Source organism: Dipodomys spectabilis, unplaced genomic scaffold (assembly GCF_019054845.1).
Source record: "Dipodomys spectabilis isolate Male_0828 unplaced genomic scaffold, ASM1905484v1 ptg000178l, whole genome shotgun sequence".
Lineage (NCBI taxonomy): Eukaryota > Metazoa > Chordata > Mammalia > Rodentia > Heteromyidae > Dipodomys > Dipodomys spectabilis.
The window spans coordinates 7,161,838-7,187,970 of record NW_024870855.1 but is presented as its reverse complement, the minus strand read 5'-3'; the positions used below and the strand labels follow the sequence as shown (position 1 = coordinate 7,187,970).

General features: G+C 41.0%; 1 protein-coding gene and 1 long non-coding RNA gene across 2 annotated transcripts; both read right to left on the bottom strand.

Annotated features, from left to right (window-relative positions):
• Nucleotides 1-512: 512 nt before the first annotated feature.
• Nucleotides 513-26,133, bottom strand: LOC122120859 (T-cell receptor gamma chain C region C10.5). The gene is made up of 6 exons (XM_042695095.1): nt 26,084-26,133; nt 25,652-25,962; nt 12,697-12,733; nt 3,900-4,229; nt 2,960-3,004; nt 513-1,003 (listed from the first exon to the last, which is right to left on the bottom strand). Exons 1-6 carry the CDS (start codon nt 26,127-26,129, stop codon nt 861-863), a joined length of 912 nt encoding a protein of 303 aa, XP_042551029.1. The 5' UTR covers nt 26,130-26,133; the 3' UTR covers nt 513-860.
• On the bottom strand, nt 20,906-21,337 carry LOC122120861. Its single transcript, XR_006149803.1, has 2 exons — nt 21,276-21,337; nt 20,906-21,154 (listed from the first exon to the last, which is right to left on the bottom strand). It is a non-coding gene; the product is annotated as an uncharacterized LOC122120861 (long non-coding RNA).

Below are 26,133 nucleotides of genomic sequence, written 5' to 3'. Positions count from 1 at the left end.
GGACACTCCCTCACCCAACGTTATCCCCTAGGGAGGGGTCATTCTAACTTCATCTTCCAGAATAAATTCAATTCACTAAACCACTAAAAGCCAAGCCCTGCGGGCCCAGAATCCGTGAGCTCAGCATCTCCATCTGGCTATAACTCTGGATCTCTGAGGTTGGTCAAGTTCTGGGGACATGGTGAGGATCAGGAAACATAATGCTGTGAAACACCAGTACAGAGTGGAACAAACACATTAAGAGTCACATTAGAGGATTTCCTGTTGTCATCAGAATGTCTCAACCAAAATTGCCTTGAATCTGGTGACCTTTGAAAGAACGGCAGTGTGGCCATCTGCAGTACCTGTGGCTCCCCTACCACCCAGCACCCCAGGAAATGTGGTAAACACCATTTCAGGGACATAATTAGAATGTGGTGCTGAACCCTGACATCATGTTTCAGTTATCATGCTGTTTCTCTCTCAGACTCAACAATTCACTTACATCCAATGAAAAGCACACATGGACAAAAGACTTTTGATATTCATATTTATTGCGTCTCTTCCAGAACAAAGCATAGAATTCAACTAGCAGAGAAACATTTCAGGATATACAGAGGCTTTGAGGATGTGATCTTGCCAAAGGGCAGCAAGCTGAGCCCAGGAGGACTTGGCGTGTTTTGGGATACTGGAGAGGCTGCTGGTAGCTATGAAGCCAGGTGCCAAGTGGGCTACTCCTTGTGGCAGAGTGAAGTTGCCTGGTTTATCTACTGACTTGAAAACTCATGCAATAATGACTGAGTGATGAGCATGCCACCTTAGGAGGCAGCAAGCTCAGCTACATCCTTAGCACAGACCATGGGACCATTACTGCTGATCCCTTATGATGTCTTCCCATCATCACAGACAGCTGTTCTTCTAACTAGACAGACGGCGACAATGGCCAAGTGGATGGTACTCTTGATGAGCAGGAGGAGGTAGGTGTAGCAGGCACAGGTGTTTGTGAGCTGCTGCTGAAACACATCTAAGAAAAGCCATGAATTATTTTCACAGGTCTTGACAGCCCTGGACACAATACTGGGGAGAAGGTCCCAGGAACATATTCTAGAAGACATCTGCACCCAGTTGAAGTGTCAACATCATGTCAGACAGCTCAGCTCCCGAGTGAATATGATTAACAACCTCTGTGCAATTAATTTAGAACCTTTAATTAAAAAAAATGACAGAAGTGGCCCTGCAGAGCATGTAGTGCACTAGCTGTATAGAGACAGCATCTAGGTCCTGAGTTCAAGCCCCATGACTGACAATAAAAATGAGGCTGCATTTGTAATGGGCGATTCCACTTGGGGAAACATTCATTTGGGAGAACTAGGTTTTAGCATTCCTTCACTCCCAATGTGTTTCCAAGTAATAACAGTAGTGAACCCTTAACCAAATGTCAAATCTGAGATCTTCATAGGTAAAGCTTTGATTTTGTTCACTGTGGAAATTCCATCTTACAGAGATCTGTCTGTTTTTTGCCAGTCCTGGGACTTGAACTCAGAGCCTGGGCTCTGTCCCTGAGCTTCTTTACTTTTAAGGCTAGTGCTCTACTACTTGAGCCACAGTACCAACTCCAGCTTTCTCTGAACAGTTTTATTGGAGATAAGGGTATCATGGACTTTCCTGCATGGCCCAGCTTCAAACCATGATCCTCAGATCTCAGCCTCCTGAGTATCTAGGATTATAGGCATGAGCCCCTGGTACCCAGCCCATTGAAGCTGAAATCTGAGGATCTTGGTTCAAAGCCACCAGAAAACCAGAAGTGCAGCTATTGCTCAAAGAGGTAGAGAGCTAACCTTGAGCAAAAGAGCTCAGGGACAGCTCCCAGGCCTTGAGTTTAAATCCTAAGATCGTCCAAAAAAATGACACATTGGATACAAAAGTCTCTCAAGAGATGCAGTCACAACTCCTGCCATTGGTCACAGCAGATTTAAGCTCCTTTTTACTGGAAATGGAGCCTGAAGCCCACAGACTCATGGACATAGGAAACAGGATAGATAGCAGCATCTTTGATGCTAATGCTTCAAGACACATACTTCCACTGTGCCTGCTGAGTGAGACATCTTACTAGACACTTCGCATTTGTGCCCCCACATCTTCAATGACTGTGAGTTTGGGGTCCTTGTGCTGGGTGTGCAGATGGCAAGAAGTGTTGCAGAACAGAACTCAGCCACCTGTGGGCACATCCTGATCATTATGAACCCTGTCCAGTGTGTGGTTCTTTGAAACCGATGCACTTCCCCACCCAAAACAGCCATCTGTCATGGCTCAGGACCTTGGCTTGAGAATTTCTGGCTCTGTGACCATGTCTTAGAATAGAATCATGTTTGGTGACTTTGATCAAGATGCACTGTATTCATAAACTGTTTTGTTGAAGGGCAACTCCTTTGTACAACAACTTAAAATAGTAAAAACAAATATTAATAGGAATCGAACAGAAATCGAGTAAGAATTGAAAGAATAAAAATAGAAAATTGATGACTCCATGTGGTCATCATATGAACAGGATTTAGAAAGTAATTACTTACAGAACAAACTCCCATACTTTCTGTGTTAAAAGCATTCACTCAATGCTATTTCATGGTAATACCAATTAGATAAAAGACTTAAAAAGAATCTCTCTTGTAAATTTTTAAATCAAGAATTAACTTGCTCTCACACTTTCTTCAGTCAGTAGAAACAATAGACATGTAAATAAATGGAGTGTCTCCATTGAATTAGTTTAAGGTCTATAATTGTCCACCCTTATTAAAGTCATCCCAGACCTAATGTTTTACCCAGATGGTAATGTATTCAGTTAAAAATTCACTCAAGTCTGTTCTGTAACATCCAGCTGTGCTGATTTTTCCAACTTAGCCAAGGAAATTCAAATGTTAAGATGATCAAGAGGAGAAAATATGCTGGAGTATGACAAAGATCAACATGTGGCAAAACTTACCATTTTCATCTTTCACACAAGCTACAGAATTAGAAGTGGTGGAAGCTAGAAGAAATGAATGCAAACACTCGTCAATTATTCATATTTAGTATTTGATTCATGTGTGTGCGTGTGTGTGTGTGTATGTGTGTGTGTGTATATAAATACATAGTCCCCAGAGAGGCAGGAGATTTCAGAAAATACCACTCATATATTACATTTCTGCACTTAGAGAGGTAGAAATTCATGAAGGATACACTAACCTTGTTTTATTGACCCAATTGTAGTGTAATGTGGCTTGATCTCACACTTTCTTCAGTCAGTAGAAACAATAGACATATGAATAAATGGAGTGTCTCCATTGAATTAGTTTAAGGCCCATAATTGTTCACCATAGAGTAAGATGGCCGGGTACTAGTGGCTCACACCTGTAATCCTAGCTATTCAGGAGGCTGAGATCTAGGAATCAGAGTTCAAAGCCAGCCCGGGCAGGAAAGTCTATGGGACTCTTATCTCCAATTAACCACCAGAAAACTAGAAGTGGAGATGTGGCTCAAAGTGGTAGAGTGTTAGCCTTGAGCAAAAAGAGCTTAGGGACAGTGCTCAGGCCCAGCGTTCAAGCCTCACAACCTACCAAAAAATAAAAAGTAAAGTAACTGGCTTGCTGGCTGATTTTACATTTAATACATATAATAACCACCTGCCCTGTCTCACAAATCCTATGGTCTTAATATTTTGAGTGATATACATAAAAACTTTAAATCTTACAACTTTATATTTTCTTCAAACCCTCAGACATTTTAAATAGATAGGGGAAATATCACAGTATTTCTCCTACCACCCACTGCAATGACATTTTCAAAGGATTTGTAGTCTTTTTCATGAACACATAATAGAAAATATAGAGTAGTCTCTTTCAGACAAGGTTTCTGGAAGGTTCTATTCTGTTCGTGTAGCATACCTTTCTTTATTGGAGGAAACAAAATCTCCTGATCAACCCCTCTGAAGTTATTCTCATGTTTGACGATACATCTGTGTTCTTTAATCATTGCCTGCCCACTCACAGTCAGCCAGCTAAACTGCATGTATGTATCATCTGTCTTCATTGGATTTCCTTGCTGGGAGTCCAAAATTTTATTGTCATCCTTTTCTTTCCAGTATATCTTGATAACATCAGGGAAAAACTTCTCAAGAAGACAAAGATACGTGCCAGCCTTATAGAGATTTGTTTCCGCAGCCGAAGGAAGAAAAATAGTTGGCTTGGGGGAAATGTCTGCTTGAAGGGTTTTCTCTGTGGAGGAAATGGAATACTTAGATAGTAATTAGTAGAATTATTAGATAAACCGAATAGTGTTCTGGAACAACTTAACACATACCAATAGGAAGAGAAGATGCCTTTGAAATAGTGCCTGGCATCCCTCATAGGTCACAAGATGATTATTATTGTCCCTACTTTATACATGTGCCAAAAGTGTCAAGAAATTAAATTCCAAACATCTCAGCTTGTAAGATGCAGAGCCCAGTGGCAAAACTTGACTTTGTTTTTCCTTTCCACACTAAGGTAGAGTTTGATTTTACACCAATGGTTCCAACCTTCACAAACACTTTCATCTTTTAAAAATCCCCTTTTCAAAGAGTAGAGCATGTTAGCTAGCAAGAGAAGGGAAAGAGAACAGCCAAGTTTCTCTACAGATGAGGATCTCTGGTTCCTTCTAACCTACTTCCCCTGCCCCCCCTTTAGTCCTGCATGCTCTCTGACCAAGGAACTTGCATTCTGCCGCTCTGGAATTATGTGCGAGGCCTCTTCATGTAGCTGATTTACCATCTTTGTCTTATTCCTTGTAGGAGTCAATGTCAGCCGACTGGCATCCATTTTTGCTTGTAACTATATGAAGTCCCCCATTTTCACAGGACTCTATATCCATGAGTACTTGAAATCTATGAGGTTGATATTTTGGTTGTCAATGTGCAAGCCCAGGCCCAGTTTGGAAGTTCTTGGAGTTTTCCTAGTTACTCCATGTCTTTACACAATTCCTCACTCTCCCCTCTGAACAACTCCTGGTTTGAGTGTTGGGTAATAGTGAAAGCTAAAGGTCCAAATTATCAGTACCTTCAGTTGAAAAGCAAAACAACTTTCCCCCAGCTTCTATTAAAACTTGCACTGAAGCTTTTGTTCGCCATCGTGGTTACTGTGCCTGCCTGAGCTTCTCACCATGTCTTCTCACAAAGACGTTCAGAATCAAGCCGCATCTGGCCAAGAAACAAAAGCAAAATTTCCCCACTCCCCCATGGCTTCAGATGAAAGCTGGTAACAAACCAGTTACAACTCCAAGAGAAGACACTAGAGGAGAACCAGGCTGGGTCTGAAAGGAATTTCACCAGATGCCCACATATTTATGTTCTACCATGAACCCATCAAGCTAAAATGTCAATACTGCCTGGACTGACCGAGTTACCTTCCCAGCCCCCAGTTGGGCATTTTTTCAACTGAGTTTTCTTTGATTAAGAATGAGCACAGTAATAAATATGTGAAACATTACAAAAAAAAAAAACACCTCGCACTGATTATTTTGAAAAAGGTACTGTTGTTAAATGACCCATTTATTATGCTAATCAAAAGTTTATTTTGGGGGCTGAGAAGGTGGCTCAGTGATAGAGTGCTTGCCTTGCATGCATGAGGCCCTGGGTTCGATTCCTCAGCACCACATAAGCAAAAAAGAAAAAAGCCAGAAGTGGCGCTGTGGCTCAAGTGGTAGAGTGCTAACCTTGAGCTGAAGAGCTGAGGGACAGCGCCCAGGCCCAGAGTTCAGACCTCATGACTGACCAGAAAAAAAAAAAAAAAAAGTTTATTTTGGTATAGAAAATGTTTTCCTAGTCAACCATTTTCTTTTGGAATGTCATTCGAAGTTCAAGGATGACTTAGAATACAACTGGATATTTTGTTGTGTGTATTTTAATATGAGTTGAGTTGATTTTTTAGAACTGGAGTTCTTATGTATCTCATATCAACTTTTGTCTCTCTGTGTCTGTTTCAAAATTAGTTATATTAATTGTACTTATATGTACCTAACTGTCTTGGAACTTCTTAATGCTTCTATCTTACCCTGCTAGTTAAAGTCTGTGTATACTTTATGTAATAACATTTATGGTTTCAAAGTTTCTCTCATATTAGCAAGCATTGAATGTCTATAAAGACATACTACCTGTGGATGTCAGTGGCTCACACCTGTAATCCTAGCTACTTAGGAGTCTGAGATCTGCGGATTGTGGTTCAAAGCCAGCCCAGGCAGGAAAGACTGTGAGACTCTTATCTCCAATAAACCACTAGAAAACCAAGCTGTGGCTCAAGTGGTAGAGCACTAGCCTTTGAGCTGAAGAGCTGAGGGACAGTTCCCAAGCCTGGAGTTCAAGCTCCAAGACCACCACCACCAACAACAAAAAGGACATATCATCGCTTATACCCGGATATGCATTTTTAGAAATATAAAATATAAAAAGAGTGCTTTTTAATTTCTTTTCCTACTGAAACTTAAATGCTTTGCTAATATTCTTTAGGCTAGTCTGAAGTGCTTAGACTAATTTTGACTAATTTCTCAGGAAAAGGATTAGGTTTCTCATTTGATCAGAAAAGAATAAAGTTTTTAGTTTCTGTCTATATAACAAATCTCTTGGCTTTTGTGTAAAAAGAGCAAGCATGTAATGTTAATATATTGAGCACACTACTAATAAAATTGAATCATTTTATGCTAATTTATTTTCATATTCTTGTATTTCATGAGCAAAACAAGATACTATATAGCTATATCTAAATATCTCTAACCATGTACTTTAAGTATATTGTAAAAGGCAATATTAAATAGTCAATTCTTCGTTATATTTATATGATTTGCATCTTTTTTCCACATATTAATACATCTAATTTTCATCTTAGGAGCTTGTGTTCTTTCACAGTGAATACTTCTCATGTATCACAATCAGAAACTGAAAATCAGTTGATAAACTTACTAAATGTTGTTAGGGCATCACATTGCTCATTGCTGCCTGTCTCTTTCCTTAGACAGGTTCCTTAACTTTTATGCTGTTGAGGATGGAATGAATCTTGGACTACTTATTTTCTTACTTTAATAGTACATAGTACATTTTATGTAAATAATAAATAGCACATTTTATTAAATGGTAACTACATTTAATCTGTTTGAAGATATAATCCTATGTAACCTTTTCTTGAAATGTACTTTTAAGTGTTTTCATGATCAATTTTTTACATGAAGCATAGTGTTAGCTATCCTCTTTATTACAATAACAAATTGAAAACTTGCTGTATATTGTCTAATTTGTTTATGTACAGTCATTTGAATTAATTTATTATAAATTAAACAAAGATATATGCATTTTAAGAGGTAGGAAATTAATTCTCTATATATTTATCATATAGCAAATGTATTTTCTATTAAAAGTATATATCAAATTGACATGAGAATGTATTTGTGTTCTCTATTTTTTATTTTTCATTTTGTCAAATAAATATTACAGTTATTTCTTTTTTTTAAATTATTGTTTTTTTATTGTGGAAATACTGTACAGAGGGGTTATTTAAATATATAACCAGTTTTAAGATATTTCAAATTATAATTTGTTTTATTTCTTGATGATTTTCCCTGTGGGGTTAAAGTTGCTTTCTGATAAATATAGACGAAAGTCTAATCTAATGTAAATTGTCAGGTGATAAATATTGATATTAATCTGTTAAGATTAAAGATTAAAATTCAAAGCAACAAGTAAGCTTTTAAACACATTTTTGTATAATTTTTCTTGGTAAATGATGAATGAAAGTCTTTCTGAAGTAAAACAGATAGTTCCAGATTGAATTTTTGGTGAGTTAACATTAAGATAACCTTAAATTTGAGCAGTTAGAGGAAGAGCTGTACATTCTGGAAAGCTCATTGCCAGTGGAAATGTTACTGGCCACAAATACCTCTTCAGAGTAGAGAAGATTCTTTTTACATTTGAATTAGAAGACTATTTGTTGAATACCTATTAAGGCTTGGACAATGACCCCAAGAGCTTTCATTATTCACATTATTTTATTCAATTTTTCTATAATCTTGCTGGGTTCATACTCCTATCCCACTTTATGGATTAGAAAACTGAGGTCAAAGAATTTTCTCCCAAATTCACTAAGCAATAAGGGAAAGATCTAGAACTCCAGCTTTCCTGACCTGCAAAGCCCAGGTTCTTGTACACCTGATATGACCATGAGAAAAGGGACTGGGTCTCTTTTACTGACTGTTTCACAGGATTATATCAAATAGTAAAGTTTATCCCCAGGTCAATCACTTCCATGATATCATTCCATACATGATCTATGAGCACACAAACCCAAAGGTTATTGCAACAGTGGCCCAAAAGTCTCCTTAACTACCTTTGGTACAAGGGCTTTAGATTCTAATCTCTTGTAGCATTTGTCTATCAAATCTCATTCCTTTTACTTCATGCTCTTTTTTGGTCTAGTCATGGGGTCTGACCTCTGGTCCTGGGCGCTGTCCCTCAGCTCTTCAGCTCAAGGCTAGCGCTCTACTACTTGAGCCACAACACCACTTCTGGCTTTTTTCTTTTTGCTTATGTGGTGCTGAGGAATTGAACCCAGGGCCTCATGTATGCAAGGCAAGCGCTCTACCACTGAGCCACCTTCCCAGCCCCCTTGATGCTCCCTTTTGCTAAATATTGCTTCTACATTGATTAGACCACGCTGCCTTCTCTCTATCATCTCAGATATTTAATTTTTCTCAGATACCCACCTGTGACCACAAGTTTTGTTCCTCCACTGAAGGTTTTCTGGTACTATCACCACAGTGACTCGACCCATATTAAAAACATACAGTGATCCTGAATTCAAATTCCATTGAGAACAGGAAGGCCTAGCATTCTTGAGAGACCAGCGTTCTGGTCTTTGGCTCATTTTTCTCATAGCAAGTTTGGTGGCAAAATGAAATCAAATGACTTTAAAGTTTTTTTCTGTGTTCTTTTTATCCAAAAACAATGGTAATGTAAATCAATTCAATATTACTATAAGCAAGGAAGTGAGACAAAGTGGATAAGGTCTGGGGAAAAAAACTAATTTGACTAAACATTCCCAGAATGTTGTTTTATCATCATCATTGCTATTAGGAGGTATATACTTCTGAAAGCTGTGTGCAGGGACATGGCATTACAATCTCATACAATGAAGCCCTGCATTTGTACATAGAAATTTAGCATTTATAGAGTGTGTTTAGATCACATCATTTCATGGGACGAGTCTCTATATGTCTTCCTTGTGTATTCGACTTTGCTCTAATTTGCTTGTAATTCCTTAAGCCAGGCAAGAAGTCTGCCTTTCACACGCTGAACTTCATTAAGCTCCCATCCACCTAATGTGTAAAATAAGACAATCAAGGGAGCCTGGCTCAAGCCAGCACTGAATCATTGGCTGGAAACACCTCACTTCTGCTGCAGAAATACTGGTTCTTTTCCCCATCAGCACCACAGCACGTGTGAATTTCCAGCCTACACTAGAAAGCTGAGCTTCATAATAATCAGTCAGCTTGTGTGAAGTCTAGCCCACAGTGGCTGGCGTGGCTGGCCCTTACAGGCACAATGATTGGAGAAATGACAGGACACCTCATCCTCAAAGCCAGGTTGGGTCACATAGTGTTATCTGCCTGTCCCTCTCTGCTGAAGGTCCTAGGTGTGGATGATCATTACAAGTCCCAGTGTGCAGAGATAGTGGTAATATTCATGGATTTGTTGAAAAATTACTTTGTGCATTTCTAAAACTAGATGCTATAGGCAATGACCACTCTCTGTTATCCTGCTAAAGGATCGGTGTTTTAAAGTGCTTTTCTAGTTTATGATGGTAAATGATCAGAGTTCAAAATTGATGTTCTTCTTTTATCAGTTAATAAAATGCATTCATTCCACTACATGTTTTCACCTTTAGAGATAACATTTCACACCATTTCCCAAGGATATGTGGTCACTCTAAACTCATTATTGTATCTCCTAAAACCTAGACCAAGTTGCCTGGTCTTTCTGGATATTCTACTGTGAGGCGTGAGCAAACCAGAGGAATTTTGAGAACTATAAGCCAGCATTTGTCCAGTTGCATGCCTTTCCTGGCCACTAACTGACAGAATTAAAAGCAATTTTATCTGTAATGAAGAGATTTGTGCTGGGTCAAATGCTTTCATTATGTAATCCATCCATTCCTCACTATCTGAAACTATACAAGTACATAAAAACAGACTCTACTTAGGTTAAACTGAAACAAAGCTCAAAGGGATTACATTAGGTTTGAATGTAACCAGGAATTGAAGAACTGAGCTATCTCTGCCTGGCAGCTTGGGATATGCCTGTTCTCTTCCATCACATTTGTTGGAAAGTCTAACTTTGTCTTCTGAATCTTTTTTCCTCAAAAAGTTTCTATATGACCTAGGGATATAGCTCAATGTTAGAGCACTTACTAGCAACCGCAAGGCACTGGGTTTGTTTCTGAGTGCCCACCAACAGTTTTCACTTCTTGGCCTAGAGTATAACTTAGAATTAATATTTCTCTAATTTTTAAACAGAAATAATGTTAGTTATCATTTGAAAATGTATTTCAATGTGATTGTAGGTATGTTGTGACGTGTACCTGTAGCAGGATCTAGATAGATTACAAAGAGACTTCTTCTGAGGCTCCGATTTTTAATGATGTAAACTTGAGTTGTTTCTGAATGTGAGTTATGAATGATCACTTAAGCTATCTGTTTCTCAGAGATGGTCCCTTTGACTTGGAAATTCAACCAAAGCATTGATTTTTAGTCCCATGGAAGCTGTTAGAGGATCCTAACCTGTGAGCATTTCTAAAACAGCCCCATCATGAATCCAGGTCAGACACATTAAGGCCAGAAAAGTTTTATGTAAATGAGTGGATGCATATGTCTGTAAGACACTGAGGAGGTAAGATATCTCAGCTGTTTTTGGATTTCAGAGTTTGGGATTAAAGATATTTATCATATATGTGAATTTTGTAGAGAGTTCTGAATTATGCAACTAAGAAATGTAAGATTTTACTTAATTGCTATAGAACATTTTACCAGTTTCAATATTTCTGTCAAATACGATGCAAATAAAATTCAAAAACAATACAAATACGATAAGAATAAAATTGAAGATAATGATTTGTTGTTCTATTAAAGAAACCTTCTGTAATTTATCTTGAGTGGTTAATAAATGGTTATTAACCTGGCATCTATGATCTTCTTAATAGGAGAGATGAGTAAGTTCAGTACCACAGCTGCATGCATAAGCATTGAGGAGGTAGGAAATGGACTCATTACCTTGCTCATGTAACTGTAACCCCTCTGTACAGCATTTTTACAATAAAAATGTACAAAAAAGACTATAAATTGCAAATCTCTACTAATTAGTTGGAGAACAAGTACATATTGAAGAAAGAAGAAGAAATATTCAGAACATGAAAATGTGATTTAATTCTGGTAATGCCAAATAAATCACACAATAGATACTTTGGAATTGACAAGTCTTCATTGGATCCCAGACTGTCCTGACTGCTAGGGCTGTGTGTGATGAGATAGTAAAGGGTGTGCTGGGAACTTCCCTATGTCATCTGTGAGAAGGAAATATGAGCTCCATCATGTTGGACATGAGTACTGGGAGAATGCACTGGAAACTATTTGGCATTATATCTGACCTGCAAAAGCTTAGTCAATATTATTTTTCTTTTTAGTGATGGTATTGGACCATTTTGTCAAATTCTTTTACCAAATACAGGGCATATTGAATATCACTCATCCAAATTATTTTTTGTGACAGTCTTAGGACTTGAATTCAGGATCTGGGCACTTTCCCTGAGCTTTATTGCTCAAGGCTAGGGCTCAACCACTTGAACCATAGCTCCATTTCTGGCTTATTTTTTTTGTAGTTAATTGGAGACAAGAGTCTTTACTGCCCAGATTTTACTGCCCAGACTAGCTTTGAACACCGATCCTCAGATCTCAGCCTCCTGAGTAGCTAAGATTACAGGCGTGAGCTACTGACACCCAATTCATCCCAAATTCTTAAGCCTAGAAATAGTAAAGAGCTCTGGTGTTTTTGAATTTCAGAGATTTGGATTAAGGACGTTCAGCTTGTATATGAATTTTATAAGCTGTAACTAGTGCACAAAATAAGCAAGGAAAAGAGCTCATTAACCCAGGACCTGCTGTTCACAGTAGCTACAACCTATAAAACACAGACAGGCTCAATCAAACCCAAATTAAGAAAGTGAATCCATCTCTATCAAAAAGTTTTTTTCAGATTGGATAAAGCAGCACTATGGCACATCTCAAGGCACAGAGAAGAGGTAATTAATAAAATTCCATTTTGAGGTTTTTCATTTATAACTCCCTCTATACAATAGTATCTTGAAAATAATTATGCCCATGATCTAGAGATCTGATCAACATAATGTTTTTATTTCTACCCCAAGGCTCTCTTCTATATATGCATTTTAAATGTAGAATGTCACTCTGATTACTGAGAGGGAGGGAAGAAAACTGCACAGAAAGTAGCTTTTGTTCTCTGTTGCACAACCAGCACCTGCAAAATTGCTATTCGTAGTCTCAGGCAAGAACATGGCAGAATTAGATAAGGTTAGTTGTAATTGTTTTTTCCCCTAAAAAGCACCTATTCATTTCTCATTAATGGTGTAAAAGTAGAAGAAAAAAATTACTTACCAGAAGTTACTATGAGTTTAGTCCCTTCTCCAAATACCTTGATCCAGCCTGTTCTTTAACACTCTGCTCACAGCCCTTACAAAAATCTCAGGCATCTCCTGAACTTCACCATGGATCTGATCATCAGTTTAACAATTTTATCATGGCAACTTGAACTTCTGTGGTCCTTGGCAAGTCCTTGAATATAGAAGTTAAGATATTTGAGAGTCTGTAAGTTTTTTCATAAACTGAATACTTCAATTGTTTTCCAATGATGTAGCCTTCATTAGAAAACAACAACAGAAAATAAAAAAGGTTAAGATCCAGAAAGGAGAGAGCTGGGCCAACTGGTCAAGTATGTTCAGGAAAAGTATTCTGAGAATTTTAGTTTTAAATCCAGGTGTTCCGTTGTTTTAAAGCTACTCAGAGATTGCATCAAAGAAACATGCCTCTGGTTCTCATAAAAACCAAGACATCCTTCTTCACAATTAAAGGGGGGAAGCTCTCCAGACACTGAAAATGCAAATATGCCAACACACTGAAGAAATATTCAACCAAGGTCTATATTTTTCAGTAAGGCCAAATTTATCATGTCATATCATGAGTCATTATCAGAGTGGCATCAAATGGGGAAATGCATACTCTATTATTAAATATTTTCTGGATTAAGAAAATAAAATTATAGAATTCTATCTCCCATAAGGATATAGATTCCTACTGAGCACCAGTGACTCACACCTGTGAGCCTAGTTCCTCAGGAGGCTGAGATATGAGGATTGTGGGTTGAGGCCAGCCTGGCAAGGAAAGCCCATGAGACTCATCTCCAATTAACAATCAAAAAAGCCAGAAATAAAACTGTGGCTCAAGTGGTAGAGAGCGAACCTTGAGTAAAAAAGCTCAGGGACAGAGCCCAGGCCCTAAGTTCAAGCCCTAGGAACAGCATACACACAGATAGATAGATAGATAGATAGATAGATAGATAGATAGATAGATAGATAGATAGATTCCTTACTTAAAGCCACTTGTGTTCATGAAGAAGCTAGGCTCTTATATTCCTTCATGGTTGGTGTATGTGCCATGGAAAAAAATTTACGTACTGAGATTTTACAAGAGAAGAAGCTCCCCAAATGAAGCGTAATAAGTAACTGTGGGAGAACAGCATGGCGGATTTCCCTCTTTCTTAGAGATGGAGGGTCCAAGGCTGATGAGGCATGGACCCCATCTTCTCTCAGCCTTCTTCCACTTCCCCACAGAGCGGTAGTCATGTGTCAGCTCATGTCAGACCTGACTGGTCCTCCGGGCAGCACTTGGGAAGACACAGCATTATCGCATCCCTCCCTTTTTAAGAAAATAGGATGTAGTTTTTTAAAAAAAGTTTAACACTGACCACCAGAGAAACCCAAAGAGGCACCAGATGGAGGCCTGTGTGGTCACTATTGTGCCACTTTGGATCCCACTTCCCTCCTTTGAAGTGGGAGCTTTGGGCTAACCCTGTCTCAAGGGTCCCATCTCAGCCCACACTCATTCTAACACCCGTGAATGTGTGGGCGAGAGAATAGAAGTATCCACTGTGGTTGCTTGGCTCTGGCCACGGATAAGAGGTTGTGACAGGAAGCTTTTCTTATAGCCCTTTGTGACTCTGTGACTGTAGCAGCCACAGTAATACGCAGCTTCATCTGCCATAACAACCTTATTAATGATCAGGTGAAAGATACCATTGTCTTTCCAATCTCTCCAGGCAGGAGCTGGGCTTGTCTAGCTTGGAATTCTTGCTTGAGCCATACAGGACTCTTCTCAGGGGTTCCTCTTCTTTCCTTTGGTACCAGTGCACAATTACAATCTGAAGAGAGACCCCAGAGAGCTTGCAGCTTATGTGTGCTGTCTTGTCTGGTCCTTGGGTAAAAGAGAGCTGATTCTGAGATAGTCTCGTGTTGGAGTCTCCATCTGAAGAGCAAGGAAGAGAAATCTGAGAAATTAATCCAGTGATGCTAAGTATACTGATTGTGAAAGGGGAAGAAAAAGTCAAAAACAACCTACCAGCCCCAACCAAAGACAAAAGGAAAATCCACAGGGTTAGCGTTGCCTGTGGCTGGTTGATTTGTCACTACAAGGATTAGAAAAAGGACCTCAGAGGCAGTAGAAGCCTTGGATTTCTAGAGGAAAGAGGAGGCGTGAAAGCTGGCTTCTAAGCCACCCGAAGGTCCTGAATAGAAAAATGTGTCATCAAGTCATTCCATTATGTCCCTGATATAAAGGAACTATCAGATGCTGGAAGACCTCATTGAAAGTAATCTATGGCAACACCACAGAATTACTATCCTCTTGGGAATTATTGGCTTCCTATTGTTATTCAAATATTGACTCTAGGATGTCTTTTTCACCCCATGAGTTTTATGTTTTGACTCACTTTTTTTTTTTTTGGTGTGGTCCTAGGGCCTGAACTCTGGGCCTGGGCGCTGTCACTCAGCTCTTCAGCTCAAGGCTAGCACTCTACCACTTGAGCCACAACGCCACTTCCAGCTTTTTTCTTATGTGGTGCTGAGGAATCGAACTCAGGGCCTCAGGCATGCAAGGCAAGCACTCTACCACTGAGCCACCTTCCCAGCCCTTTTGTCTCATATTTTATGAGATCTATAACCAGACACACCTATTGTAAGAGGAAAAAAAGGCAACATTACTATTTATAGTAAAAATATATAAATAACTGAGTCATTCCAAATTCTTTTACACTGCCATGTGCATTTTATAAGTAGTTTTACTGTAATTTGCCTTAAGTGCACAGTATGTGCACTTCAAAGAACCAGTGTGGTTTTAGACACAGTGAGATTATTTGATGTTACAAGCAAAGCAGTGTTAGAGGAAAAATATCTTTCCTTCCATTATCTCTGCTCTTGTCCCAGACATAATTCATGTTTCAGACTGAGAGAGGAGGGCAGGGTCGATGGGGTTCTCTGATTTGCTAAGATCCCATTTGATCTGAGGTGGCTCAGAGATGATTAAGTCCTCACAGAAAAGACAAGAAGAAGCCGGATGCCGGGGGCTCACGCCTATAATCCTAGCTATTCAGGAGGCTGAGATCTGAGGATTGCGGTCCAAAGCTAGCCCAGGCAGGAGAGTCCGTGAGACTCTTATCTCCAATAAACCACTAGAAAACTGGAAGTGGTGCTGTCACTCAAGCAGTAGAGCGCTCGCATTGAGCTGAAGAGTGCAGGGACAGCGCCCAGGCCCAGAATTCAAGCCCAATGACTGACCCCCCCCCCCCAAAAAAAAATACAAGAAGATGCCTTGAACACAAGGCTAGGGATGCTCAGATAGGTCTTCAGGGAGGTCCTCAGTAACTCTGTCTACTCACACTGTGCCCAGGAAAAATTCAGAAAGAAAACTCTAGTAACTTTCTGAAGCCATATTGTTGGTGAGTGTGACAATAGGAAGAAAAAAGCCAGCCCTGTCTTATCCAAAAGGCTTTATCTTCTCATTGCTCATTCACTCACCAATCATTCAGTCAACAAAGCACCATCGACACTGGATGATGGCTTCTGTCCTAAGACACTTCCTGCGGATGGGGAAGCAGAGACCATCCAGGATGTTTACAAAAGGCAGCTGCAGGAGCAGAAGGACAAGAGAAACAATGCAGCTCCTAATGAAGGAAGAATTGCACATGGGCCCTTGGCTTTCCACTGAGACCCTGCTTGGGACACAGGTTTAGGAGAACAGGGCTCTGTGGCCAGTGGCCAGCCTACAGGAGGAGGTGACAGGAGGGGCTGATGGTCTGCACAGGTGAGACCCACTTGTAGGGTTTTTGCTCAGTGACAGTGCAAGGTTTTGCTAGAGTGTATCCCAGCATGCACAGAAGTACATGCCTGTATCCTCCTCTGTCAGGTGATGGATCCTGAGACTGGAGGATAGGTCGCTTAGCCACCTCTTTGCTTCGTATCTTTCCTCACTAATGCCTTCCTCATAGATGACATTATCATTGGAGGAAATGCACAGGATCCTCCTCAGAGGCTGCCCTGGCTTCTGTTGGTACCAGTGGATGTACACTTTCTCCTTGGCCCCGGCCACCTTCATTTGGCATTCTAGAAATGCCGTAGCTCCCGCTTTCTTAGTGATGTGGGATACCAGGTCTCCACTTGTATCTAACAGAAAAAGAGAAAAGCGGGGAAATGGGAAATTTTGGAGATCAGTCAGATTTTGAAGTTCATGAAAATGGCTCTTTGTGCTACACATAAGTTTGCCTTTTCTTTCTTGAAGAATTCCAGGTCAAGGTGGTGTTTGTCAGCATAGATGAGTGACATGTAGCCCTTCATCTGCATGGGGGGCAGGGAGGACTGTCCCTGCTTTCTACCCCACCCTTCAATGAGTGAGAAGAAAGCTGGCTGAAAGCACTCACAGATCCATGTGGAGGCTGCCCAGATCACCCCTAGCAGGAGCTGCATCTTGCCAGGAAGAGGCTGACAAATGGTACTCATGAGGGGCCCAGCCAGAAGGCGGAACTCAGGGCTCATTCAAAACTGGAGTCTGACGAAGAAAGAGGCAGCAGCATTCTGAACACAGATCTCAGGTCTGAAGACAGGAAAGGGGCCTACCACATGCTTCCAAGTACCCCCATGGAAGCTGGCTTTCCAACTCATCAACAGATTTCTCTCAATACTGTGCTATTTTCTATTTTTTACGACGAGACTTTTTAAGTGGATTTTTCCATGATCTCCTTACAAAATATTTGTCAGAGTTCTAGAACACAAAGTCTAAGTTGTAACAGGAATTTCTCATAAGCAAGGGGCCCCCAAGTGTTTACCTTCCCTTGCTACTCTATATTGAGTCATTTCATTCCATGATGAAAACAAGAATTCTACTTTTCTTTTTAGCTGTAGCAACCATACACGAGATGACAAATTTTTACTACCTGAATCAGTAACTCATAACCACCAACTACAAAGCATGTCTCTACCTGTTCCCTCATCTCTGAAAGAAGAATTAACCGGACTATCACCAATGTCAAGAGATTATCATGAAGCTGAGAAGAGTTAGATGTTAGTGATTTAGAACACTTTGGCCAAGGATCAATACCCGCTGTGACTCTGAGCAGATGCATATGCAAAATCCCAGGGCAAAGGACCCTGAGAACAGTAGCCAATTTTATGGATGATCCTTTGATTCTCTCTAACAAGCCCGGGGAGATGCTGATATCTATGCAGGAGAAAGTAAGCTACTAGGGCTGTAGCCTAGTTCTGAGCTGGGCAATGGCCAGTATTCCTACTTGTCAGGGAGAGAGGAGGAGAGGTCAGGTTGATTCCACTCCACTCTCTAGAAAGTGCAGGCCAGGGAACTCTGCCACAGCTGTCCAACTCTACCCTCTGTGTTCCAGGAGCACCTGGTGACAGGGAAGTGGGCAGCTTGGAATTGGGGAAGGTGTGAGAGTGACAATAAATTACATCTCCTATCTTCAACTCTGTTCCATACTAATTTAATTTTCAGGAGCAATATTGTCCTAATTACAAGAAGAAATGAATTTTGTTTGTTTGGTTTTGGAGCCAGTACTAGGGCTTGAGCACTCTCCCCTAGCTTTTATACTTAAGGCTGGTGTTCTGCCACTTGAATCACAGTTCTACTTCTGGCTGTGTGTGTGTGTGTGTGTGTGTGTGTGTGTGTGTGTGTGTTGGTCTTGAGGCTTGATCTCAGGGCCTGAGTTCTTCTCCTGAACTTTTGTGCTCAAGGCTGGTGCTCTACACTTGAACCACAATCCCACTTTTGAGGTTTTGGGTGGTTAATTGGAGATAAAAATCTCATGGACTTGCCTGCCCCAGCTGATTTCAAACCACACTTCTCAGGTCTCAACCTTGTAAGTAGCTAGGATTCCAGGCATGAACCACTTGTGCCCAGTTGGACATGCATTTTATATTCCATATTAAAATTACTCTTCCTTGTGTCACCAAAAATCAAGTTAATAAGAGAAGGCTTTTAGAAATAAAATGCCTGCTGACAATTTGCATTGATCTCATGAATAGAATTTAAAATGCGTATGCACAGATGTGGAGTCCAACATTTGTAAAATTAACTTTGAAGTTATGCATTATGACTTTAGACAAACCAAATATTGAACCACTATTTCTACTGAGAAATCGGAGAGAAAGTTGACAAACTATTTCATGGAAACAGAATGTGATTCTAATCATCCTGGACATCCGCCCAACTGGGGAGCCCAGCACATGAGCCCCTCCTGCTCTAATTCTCAGAGTGACCTGGGAATCTTGTGAAATAAGATCTGACCTCAACAATCCTGGGCAGAAGCTAGGTATCCTGCATGTCAGCTGAGAAACAGGGCTACCAATTCACAAACCAAGCTTTTAGTGTCAAGAATTTAGAGTAGTATTCTAAACAATTTATGTTCTAATAGATACCAATATTCCATATAATCCTTTAATGCACCACTCAACTACTGAAAATTACCTGTGCTCAGGACACTTGTAAAACATTTTTCTGTAAGTTTTACTTAGTTATAAAATATACTTTAAGAAATTGGGAGGGAAATTGTTATTGTTTTACATTTAATATTCTTCCCCATGATTCCTTGAAAACCTAACCATCTGCGAGCCAACTCAAAATAAACAAGAATAGTTGATAATTATTTTTTTCTTTGCTGGCTTGTGTTTTCTCTATAGGTGAAGGACGCAGGTAATATCTGTCTTTTTAACTATCTCATCTTCTGATGCCAGAGTTTTGATTTTTCCTTTTCAGATCTCTTCTAGATACTTGTTAGGGGCAGGGCTTGCTTTGTCTCAGCTCTGAGCCCTGAGCCCTTCCATTTTTTTTTTCAGACATAGGGTTTGCATGTTGGGCTCCCATGATTTCTGGAGGGTTGATTGTGCACTTACAATAGTCACTGTGTTTCTCCAGCAAAGCCCCAGGGTACTAATAAATGTGACTACTACACATTTTCTCGATGTGAGAAAAGGCCTCATATGTGCATGCTAGATCTCAAAGATAAACATATATGTCTACCCAAACAGGATACTAGCTATAGAACATCATTGTAATTGTGAGGCTATACAAGGGGCTTAGGAGTAGAAAAGGAAAAGAAAATGTAAGGGGGTGAAACAGTACCAAAATACACTCTGTCTATAAATAAAGATGGCAAAACCAAACTCAATGAGAGCTGTTGAATGATTGAGAGAGACAGAGTTGAGGAAAGGGAGACAAAGAGATGTCAATCCAATTAAATTCGGTATATGGATGCAAGTCATACCCTGATGAAGCTCCTGTGAATAGTTAATATGCAATTTAAAAATGAGTGACAGGAAGATGAAATCATGTATTTCTAGAGTGTAGGTAGTAGTGGGAACAGAGAAGATCATTCAAAAGAGAGAAGGCAGGTGAAGGTGATCAGAATCTCTAAGTATACAAGTGGATATGGAACAATGAAGGCTGAGACAGGGGAGGAGAAATGAGGAGAGAGATTAAGGAAGGGAAACTGATCGTGGTAAATTTTATGCCTCCAGGGACATGTCAAAATTCAAGTCTCTCGTACAATTAATTGATCATTGTATGACAAATGGGAAAATAGAGAGAGGTGCCAGTGGCTCATACCTGGAATCACAGGAAGCTGAGATACAGGAGCATCACGGCTCAAAGCCAGCCCAAGCAGGAAAGTCTGTGAAACTCTGGTCCCCAATTAACCAATAAAAAGCTGGAAATAGGTCTATAGCTTCAGTAGCAGAGCACTAGTACTAATAAAAAAAAATCTCAGAGGTATTGCCCAGCCCTGAGTTCAAGCCCTAAGACGGGCACAAAAAAAAGAATAGAAAAATAACAGTAAAGGATCATTATGTCAGCCACATGTGCACGTGGAATATGACCCTTTCTTGCCTGTTTTGGAAGCCATTCAGGTATTGCAAATCTCTGTGCAGTCAAGTAATAAATACCTAGATGATACTATGATTTGTGGGGATCAAGACAAATAGTGGCCATGCATCCTTCCATTGTACCTTAATTGCTGCCCCTGGTGGAACTCACTGGACAAGCAGAGCTGAGAAGCTCCCTGGGAAGCCCCAGGAATGCTGGGGCCTGAGGGCTCAGGCTGGGAGCCCAGCTGGCAGCCTCTGTGGCTCTGCATGTTGGGTAAACAGACTAGGGGTTAGTTCTTGTGTGGGTTACCCTGGGGACTCTCACACTGTGTGGTAGCCATGGGAACAGTAGTATGTAGCTTCATCTTCTGTCTTTAAGAAATTGATCGTCAAAGTTGCTGTGGAAGTGCTAAAATTCTTACTTGCCTCAAATTTCCTGTCCTTCCCATTTAAAGATTGCTGACTGGAAGTGTAAATGACATACATTAGATACTCTAAGCTTTGGCCGGGTTTCTGTCGGTACCAATGTATGAATGCACTGCGGAAAGTACTGAAGGATGCCTTACAAGGTACGTGGGCACTGCCATCTGTGGCTCTGGAAACTGAGATTTCAGGTTGCTCCAAGTATCCGAGTCCAACTGCAAGCAAAGGAGAAAGATTGCCATCAACAAATGACACCTGAAGAAGCAACACTATGAAATGACTTCAATCCCTTCTCTCTTCATCCCTTTCTTAGCTGGAAGTGATGGGGAAACTCACAAGCCCAGAGGGAGGAGAAGATGGTTGCTTTCAGAAGTAGTACCATGTCTGCCAGGCTGAGCAGACAGAGAAGGTGGCAACTTATGATCTGAGGGTGGGAGCAGAGGCCCTTGGATCCATGACAGGAGGGGCAGAGATGTCCTGGTGTCTCAGACATGAGGGGGTCAGGAGATTTCCTGGGTTTCTTCATGATCTGCTCTGTGGTTTCCTGCCCCACAAGAGCTGGGTAGAGGGAGTAAGTAAGGGAGACATGCTGGTCTGAAGTTCTCCATCTGAACCAGTGAGTGGGTGCAGTGTACATGTTTGTAGTCCTAGCTAGGACAAACACAAGAGTTGGACATGGTGGCATGTGTATGCCATCTCCAGCTACACTGAGAAGTACAAGTAGGAGGAATGAAGCCCAGGCTTCCTGGGCATGAAGCACGACCCTACCTTAAAAATAACCTGTGCAACAAGGGACAGGGTTATTTGTCAAGTTGTATAAGGTCCTAAGTTAAAGTCCTAAGTTCAATCTCCAGTCTCACACACACACACACACACACACACACACACACACACACACACACACACACACACAAAATAATCAGAAGTAATATAGATGAGGATGATATTCAGACTCTCACAAAACATAGGAAAAGGACCAATGGATTATGTATCTAACTCCATTTGCTGGGTTTGCTTTGCTTGCAAAACAAACAAAACATCTTTTTCATTTATCTCAAAATTACAGAATAAACCATGGATCCTTGACACAGGAAACCAAACAGCTGAACATGTGGATTCTGATTTCAGAATGTTTGAACAATATGCACAGGGGACATGCAAAGGAATCTGGATGCTGTTCAGAAGTTTGCTTAAACACTACTATTAAAAATAGGCAACGGGGGCTAGGAAGGTGGCTCAGTGGTAGAGCGCTTGCCTTGCATGCCCGAGGCCCTGAGTTCGATTCTTCAGCACCACATAAGCAAAAAGAAAAAAGCCGGAAGTGGCACTATGGCTCAAGTTGTAGAGCGCTAGCCTTGAGCTGAAGAGCTGAGGGACAGCGCCCAGGCCCAGAGTTCAGGCCCCACGACCGGACGCCCCCCCCCCAAAAAAAATAGGCAACGAATGAGATGTACAAGTCTCTATGTCAAAAAATGAACTTTACAACTTTGCAGGGGGGGGATGGGGTGGGGAGTGAGAGAGGTAATAGGAAGGGGTTGGAAGGGGAAACAAAAGAGGAGGCAACAGTGCTTGATAAGAAATGTACTCGTTATCTTGCCCATGTAATTGTAACCTCTCTGTACGGTATTTTCACAATAAAAAATAAAAAAAATAGGCAATGAACAATTGGATAGTTTCATTTAGAGAAATCAAATAGGAATGCATTGGCATTTTGCTTCTTTGGTCAAAGACACAATTTCTCAAATCCTGAGCAGGGGCTTTAGCCCACTATAGTAATTGGGGTCAACTAGCATCGTGGGATAATCTGGCCTCTTTGCCTTGGAACGGAAATGGTGTACTGGTTCTTTGATCCTCCTGAGACAAAGAAGCAGTTGGAGATATTTGATAAAAGTGGCAAGACCACCTGGGTCTCCCCTGTGCTGTCTGCCCTGTAACTGCTGTGTGATGGAGATCAGCACCTTCAGCTCTTCCTTCTTCCTCTATCTCCTAACTCAGATGTGACTAACCAGAATAACAGAGTGCTGTGGGCTAAAGAGCATACATACACAAAGAACAGAGATCTCTAATGGAGAACTCTCTTTCTCTCTCTCTTTCACAAACACACAGAATACAACTGAAATATCATGAACTATTTCGTTGAGCAGAACTTTGGTTGTCTCTAAGTGCAACTTATTTCGTCTCTGAACAAGTTCAGGAGAAGAATTTTTATGACCGATTATGTGGCAGCCAAGGGAAGCTGAGCAGAGAGATGTTACCTTGTACTCTCTCAGCACCTCTACCCTGAGAAGCTCACCATAGCTGGATGTTTCTGGGAAAGAAAATAATAGACCTTTCAACACAGTGTCCATGTGCAGACCCAAGTCAACAGGAAATGATACCAACTAAATATTTGGGGGCACCGGTACTGGCAACTGTGGGGTGCTGTTGATGGTCATTAGATTCCCTTTCTGGTTTCCTGTGATACAGAGATGTAACTGAAAACACAGGAAGTGCTGCATCCTGGGGCTGAGAGCTAGCAGACCTCAGAGCGAGACTGGATTGTTCCAGTTGAGGAGCCAGTGGTCACAGATATGTTAGGAGATGCCTGTGTTCATATCCTTGGCCAAAAAGGCATGGTAGAACTCCAGGGGAAACCTATTATTGTATCTCAACTTTGTATAAGTTTTACATTAGAGACCAAAGGAGAAGAGTCAGAATTTTATAGACTCATTAGAGTTATAGTTGTTTCTCTATAAATGGCCTTGAAAAAGGTGTGTTTTTTTCCCTTTTGCTCTTGAAATCAAATTTTCAGAAGCCCAATTTGAAGCTTGTCAGTGCCTGACTAGAATTCTAAATCAAAGCCTGTTTCTTTCCTGCAAGTATGACAAACGTTTTGCCCACTCCAATGTACGTATTCCATTCCTATAAGAAACCAAGGAATAAGTAGCATTACTAAGAAAATCAAATTACTAAGAGAGAAGATATCGTGTATGTGTGTGTGTGTGTGTGTGTGTGTGTTGGTCTTGTGCTCGAACTCAGAGTGTAGGCACTGTCCTCCAGCTTTTTTGCCTTGAGCCACAGCCCTACTTCCATCTTTTCGCTGGTTAATTGGAAATAAGAGTTTCATGGGCTCCTGCCCAGGCCGGCCTTGAACCATGTCCTCAGATTACAGCCTCCCTAGTAGCTAGGATTATAGGCATGAGCCATTGGTGCTCAGCAAAGCTATAACTTTTACAGCGCACTTCAAATAATTCAAGAAAGAAGTCAATAGATTTCATGCCTCAAGTGAAGAACATTCCATCTGCCCAGGCTCTGTGTCTGTGCAGGAAGAAGTTTGAGGAGATAAAACCAGATCAGAGGCTGCCATGCCAGTATGGGTGGAGAGGCTTCTCTGGTGCCGGACAAGAAGACAGATGTATCACTGTCCTTGTTTTCTGAGGCTGCTCATTGTCTGTATCCTTTGGGAACTTTATCTATTTTTTTATGGCACCAAATAATCCTTCCATTTACCAAGGAAGAGATGATGCAACTTGTTAGTCCTGTTCAAGGTAATTCTTCCTTATCATTTGGTGCTTTATCCACGTTGTTTTCTTTGCTTTCAAGGGAGAATTGGCCTAAGATATCAAGTCTGCTATCACCTAAAGCCACCTGTAGGTGAGTATGGTCCCCAATGTCTAGGCCTACCGAACTGTCATGATGCAGGCCAAAGTTTCATTGTCCCTCCCTGGCTTTGTGGAGGGCCCAGGACCTATGAGATCTCTTTTTTCTTTCTTTGGAGGTTGAAATCAAGGCCTGGGTACAGTCCCTAAGCTTTTCTACTCGAATTGTGCTCTACTCTCTGAGCAATGACACTACTTCTAGTTTTCTGGTGGTAATGGGAGATAAGAGTCTCATGGAAAGAGTGAAAGAAGGTGAAGGCAATCAAAATGCTCTATGTCCACATGTGAAAATGGAACAGTGAAGCCTGAGACAGGGGAAGAGGAATGAGGAGAGAGATTAAGGAGGTAAAACTGATCGTGGTAAATTTTATGCCTCCAGGGACATGCCAAAATTAAAGTCCTTTGTACAACTAACTGCTACTTATATAAAGAATGGGAAAATGTGGCCAGGTGGCAGTAGCTCACACCTGGAATCCTAGCTACTCAGGAAGCTGAGATATGAGGATCAGGGCTCAAAGCCAGCCCAAGCAGAAAGGTCTATGAAACACTCCAATTAACCAGTAAAATGCTGGAAGTTGGGCTTATGTGGCAGAATACTAGTACTGAGAAAATAATCTCAGTGGCATTGCCCAGCCCTGAGTTCAAGTACTAACATGGGCACACACACACACACACACACACACACACACACACAAAGAAGAATGGGAAAATAACAGTAAAGAATCATTATGTCAGCCACATGTGCACGTGGAATATGACCTTTTCTTGCCTGCTTTGGAAGCCATTCAGGTACTGCAAATCTCTGTGCAGTCAAGTAATAAATACCTAGATGATACTATGATTTGTGGGGAGCAAGACAAATAGTGGCCATGCATCCTTCCATTGTACCTTAATTGCTGCCCCTGGTGGAACTCACTGGACAAGCAGAGCTGAGAAGCTCCTTGGGAAGCCCCAGGAATGCTGGGGCCTGAGGACTCAGGCTGGGAGACAAGCTGGCAGCCTCTGTGGTTCTGCATGTTGGGTAAACAGACCTGGGGGTAGTTCTAGTGTGGGTTACCCTGGGGACTCTCACACTGTGTGGTAGCCATGGGAACAGTAGTATGTAGCTTCATCTTCTGTCTTTAAGAAATTGATCGTCAAAGTTGCTGTGGAAGTGCTAATATTCTTACTTGCCTCAAATTTCTTGTTCTTCCCATCTAAAGATCGCTGACTGGAAGTGTAAATGACATACAATAGATGCTCTAAGCTTTGGCCGGGTTTCTGTCGGTACCAGTGAATGGCCACACTGCGGAAGCTACTGATGGATGCCTTACAAGGCACCTGGGCACTGCCATCTGTGGCTCTGGAAACTATGATTTCAGGTTGCTCCAAGTGCCCGAGTCCAACTGCAAGCAAAGGAGAGAGATTGCCATCAACAAATGACACCTGAAGAAGCAACACTATGAAATGACTTCAATCCCTTCTCTCCTTATCCCTTTCTTAGCTGGAAGTGATGGGGAAACTCACAAGCCCAGAGGGAGGAGAAGATGGCTGCTTTCAGAAGTGGTACCATGTCT

What these genes read in the sequence shown, in the direction of transcription:
- LOC122120859 (XM_042695095.1), bottom strand. Translation starts at nt 26,129, where the DNA reads ATGGTACCACTTCTGAAAGCAGCCATCTTCTCCTCCCTCTGGGCTT. An exon ending in CTTCTCCTCCCTCTGGGCTT is followed by an intron (nt 25,963 to 26,083) that starts GTGAGTTTCCCC and finishes CTTTGCTTGCAG; the next exon opens with TTGGACTCGGGCACTTGGAG. An exon ending in TAAACTCATAGTAACTTCTG is followed by an intron (nt 4,230 to 12,696) that starts GTAAGTAATTTT and finishes TTTCCTCCACAG; the next exon opens with AGAAAACCCTTCAAGCAGAC.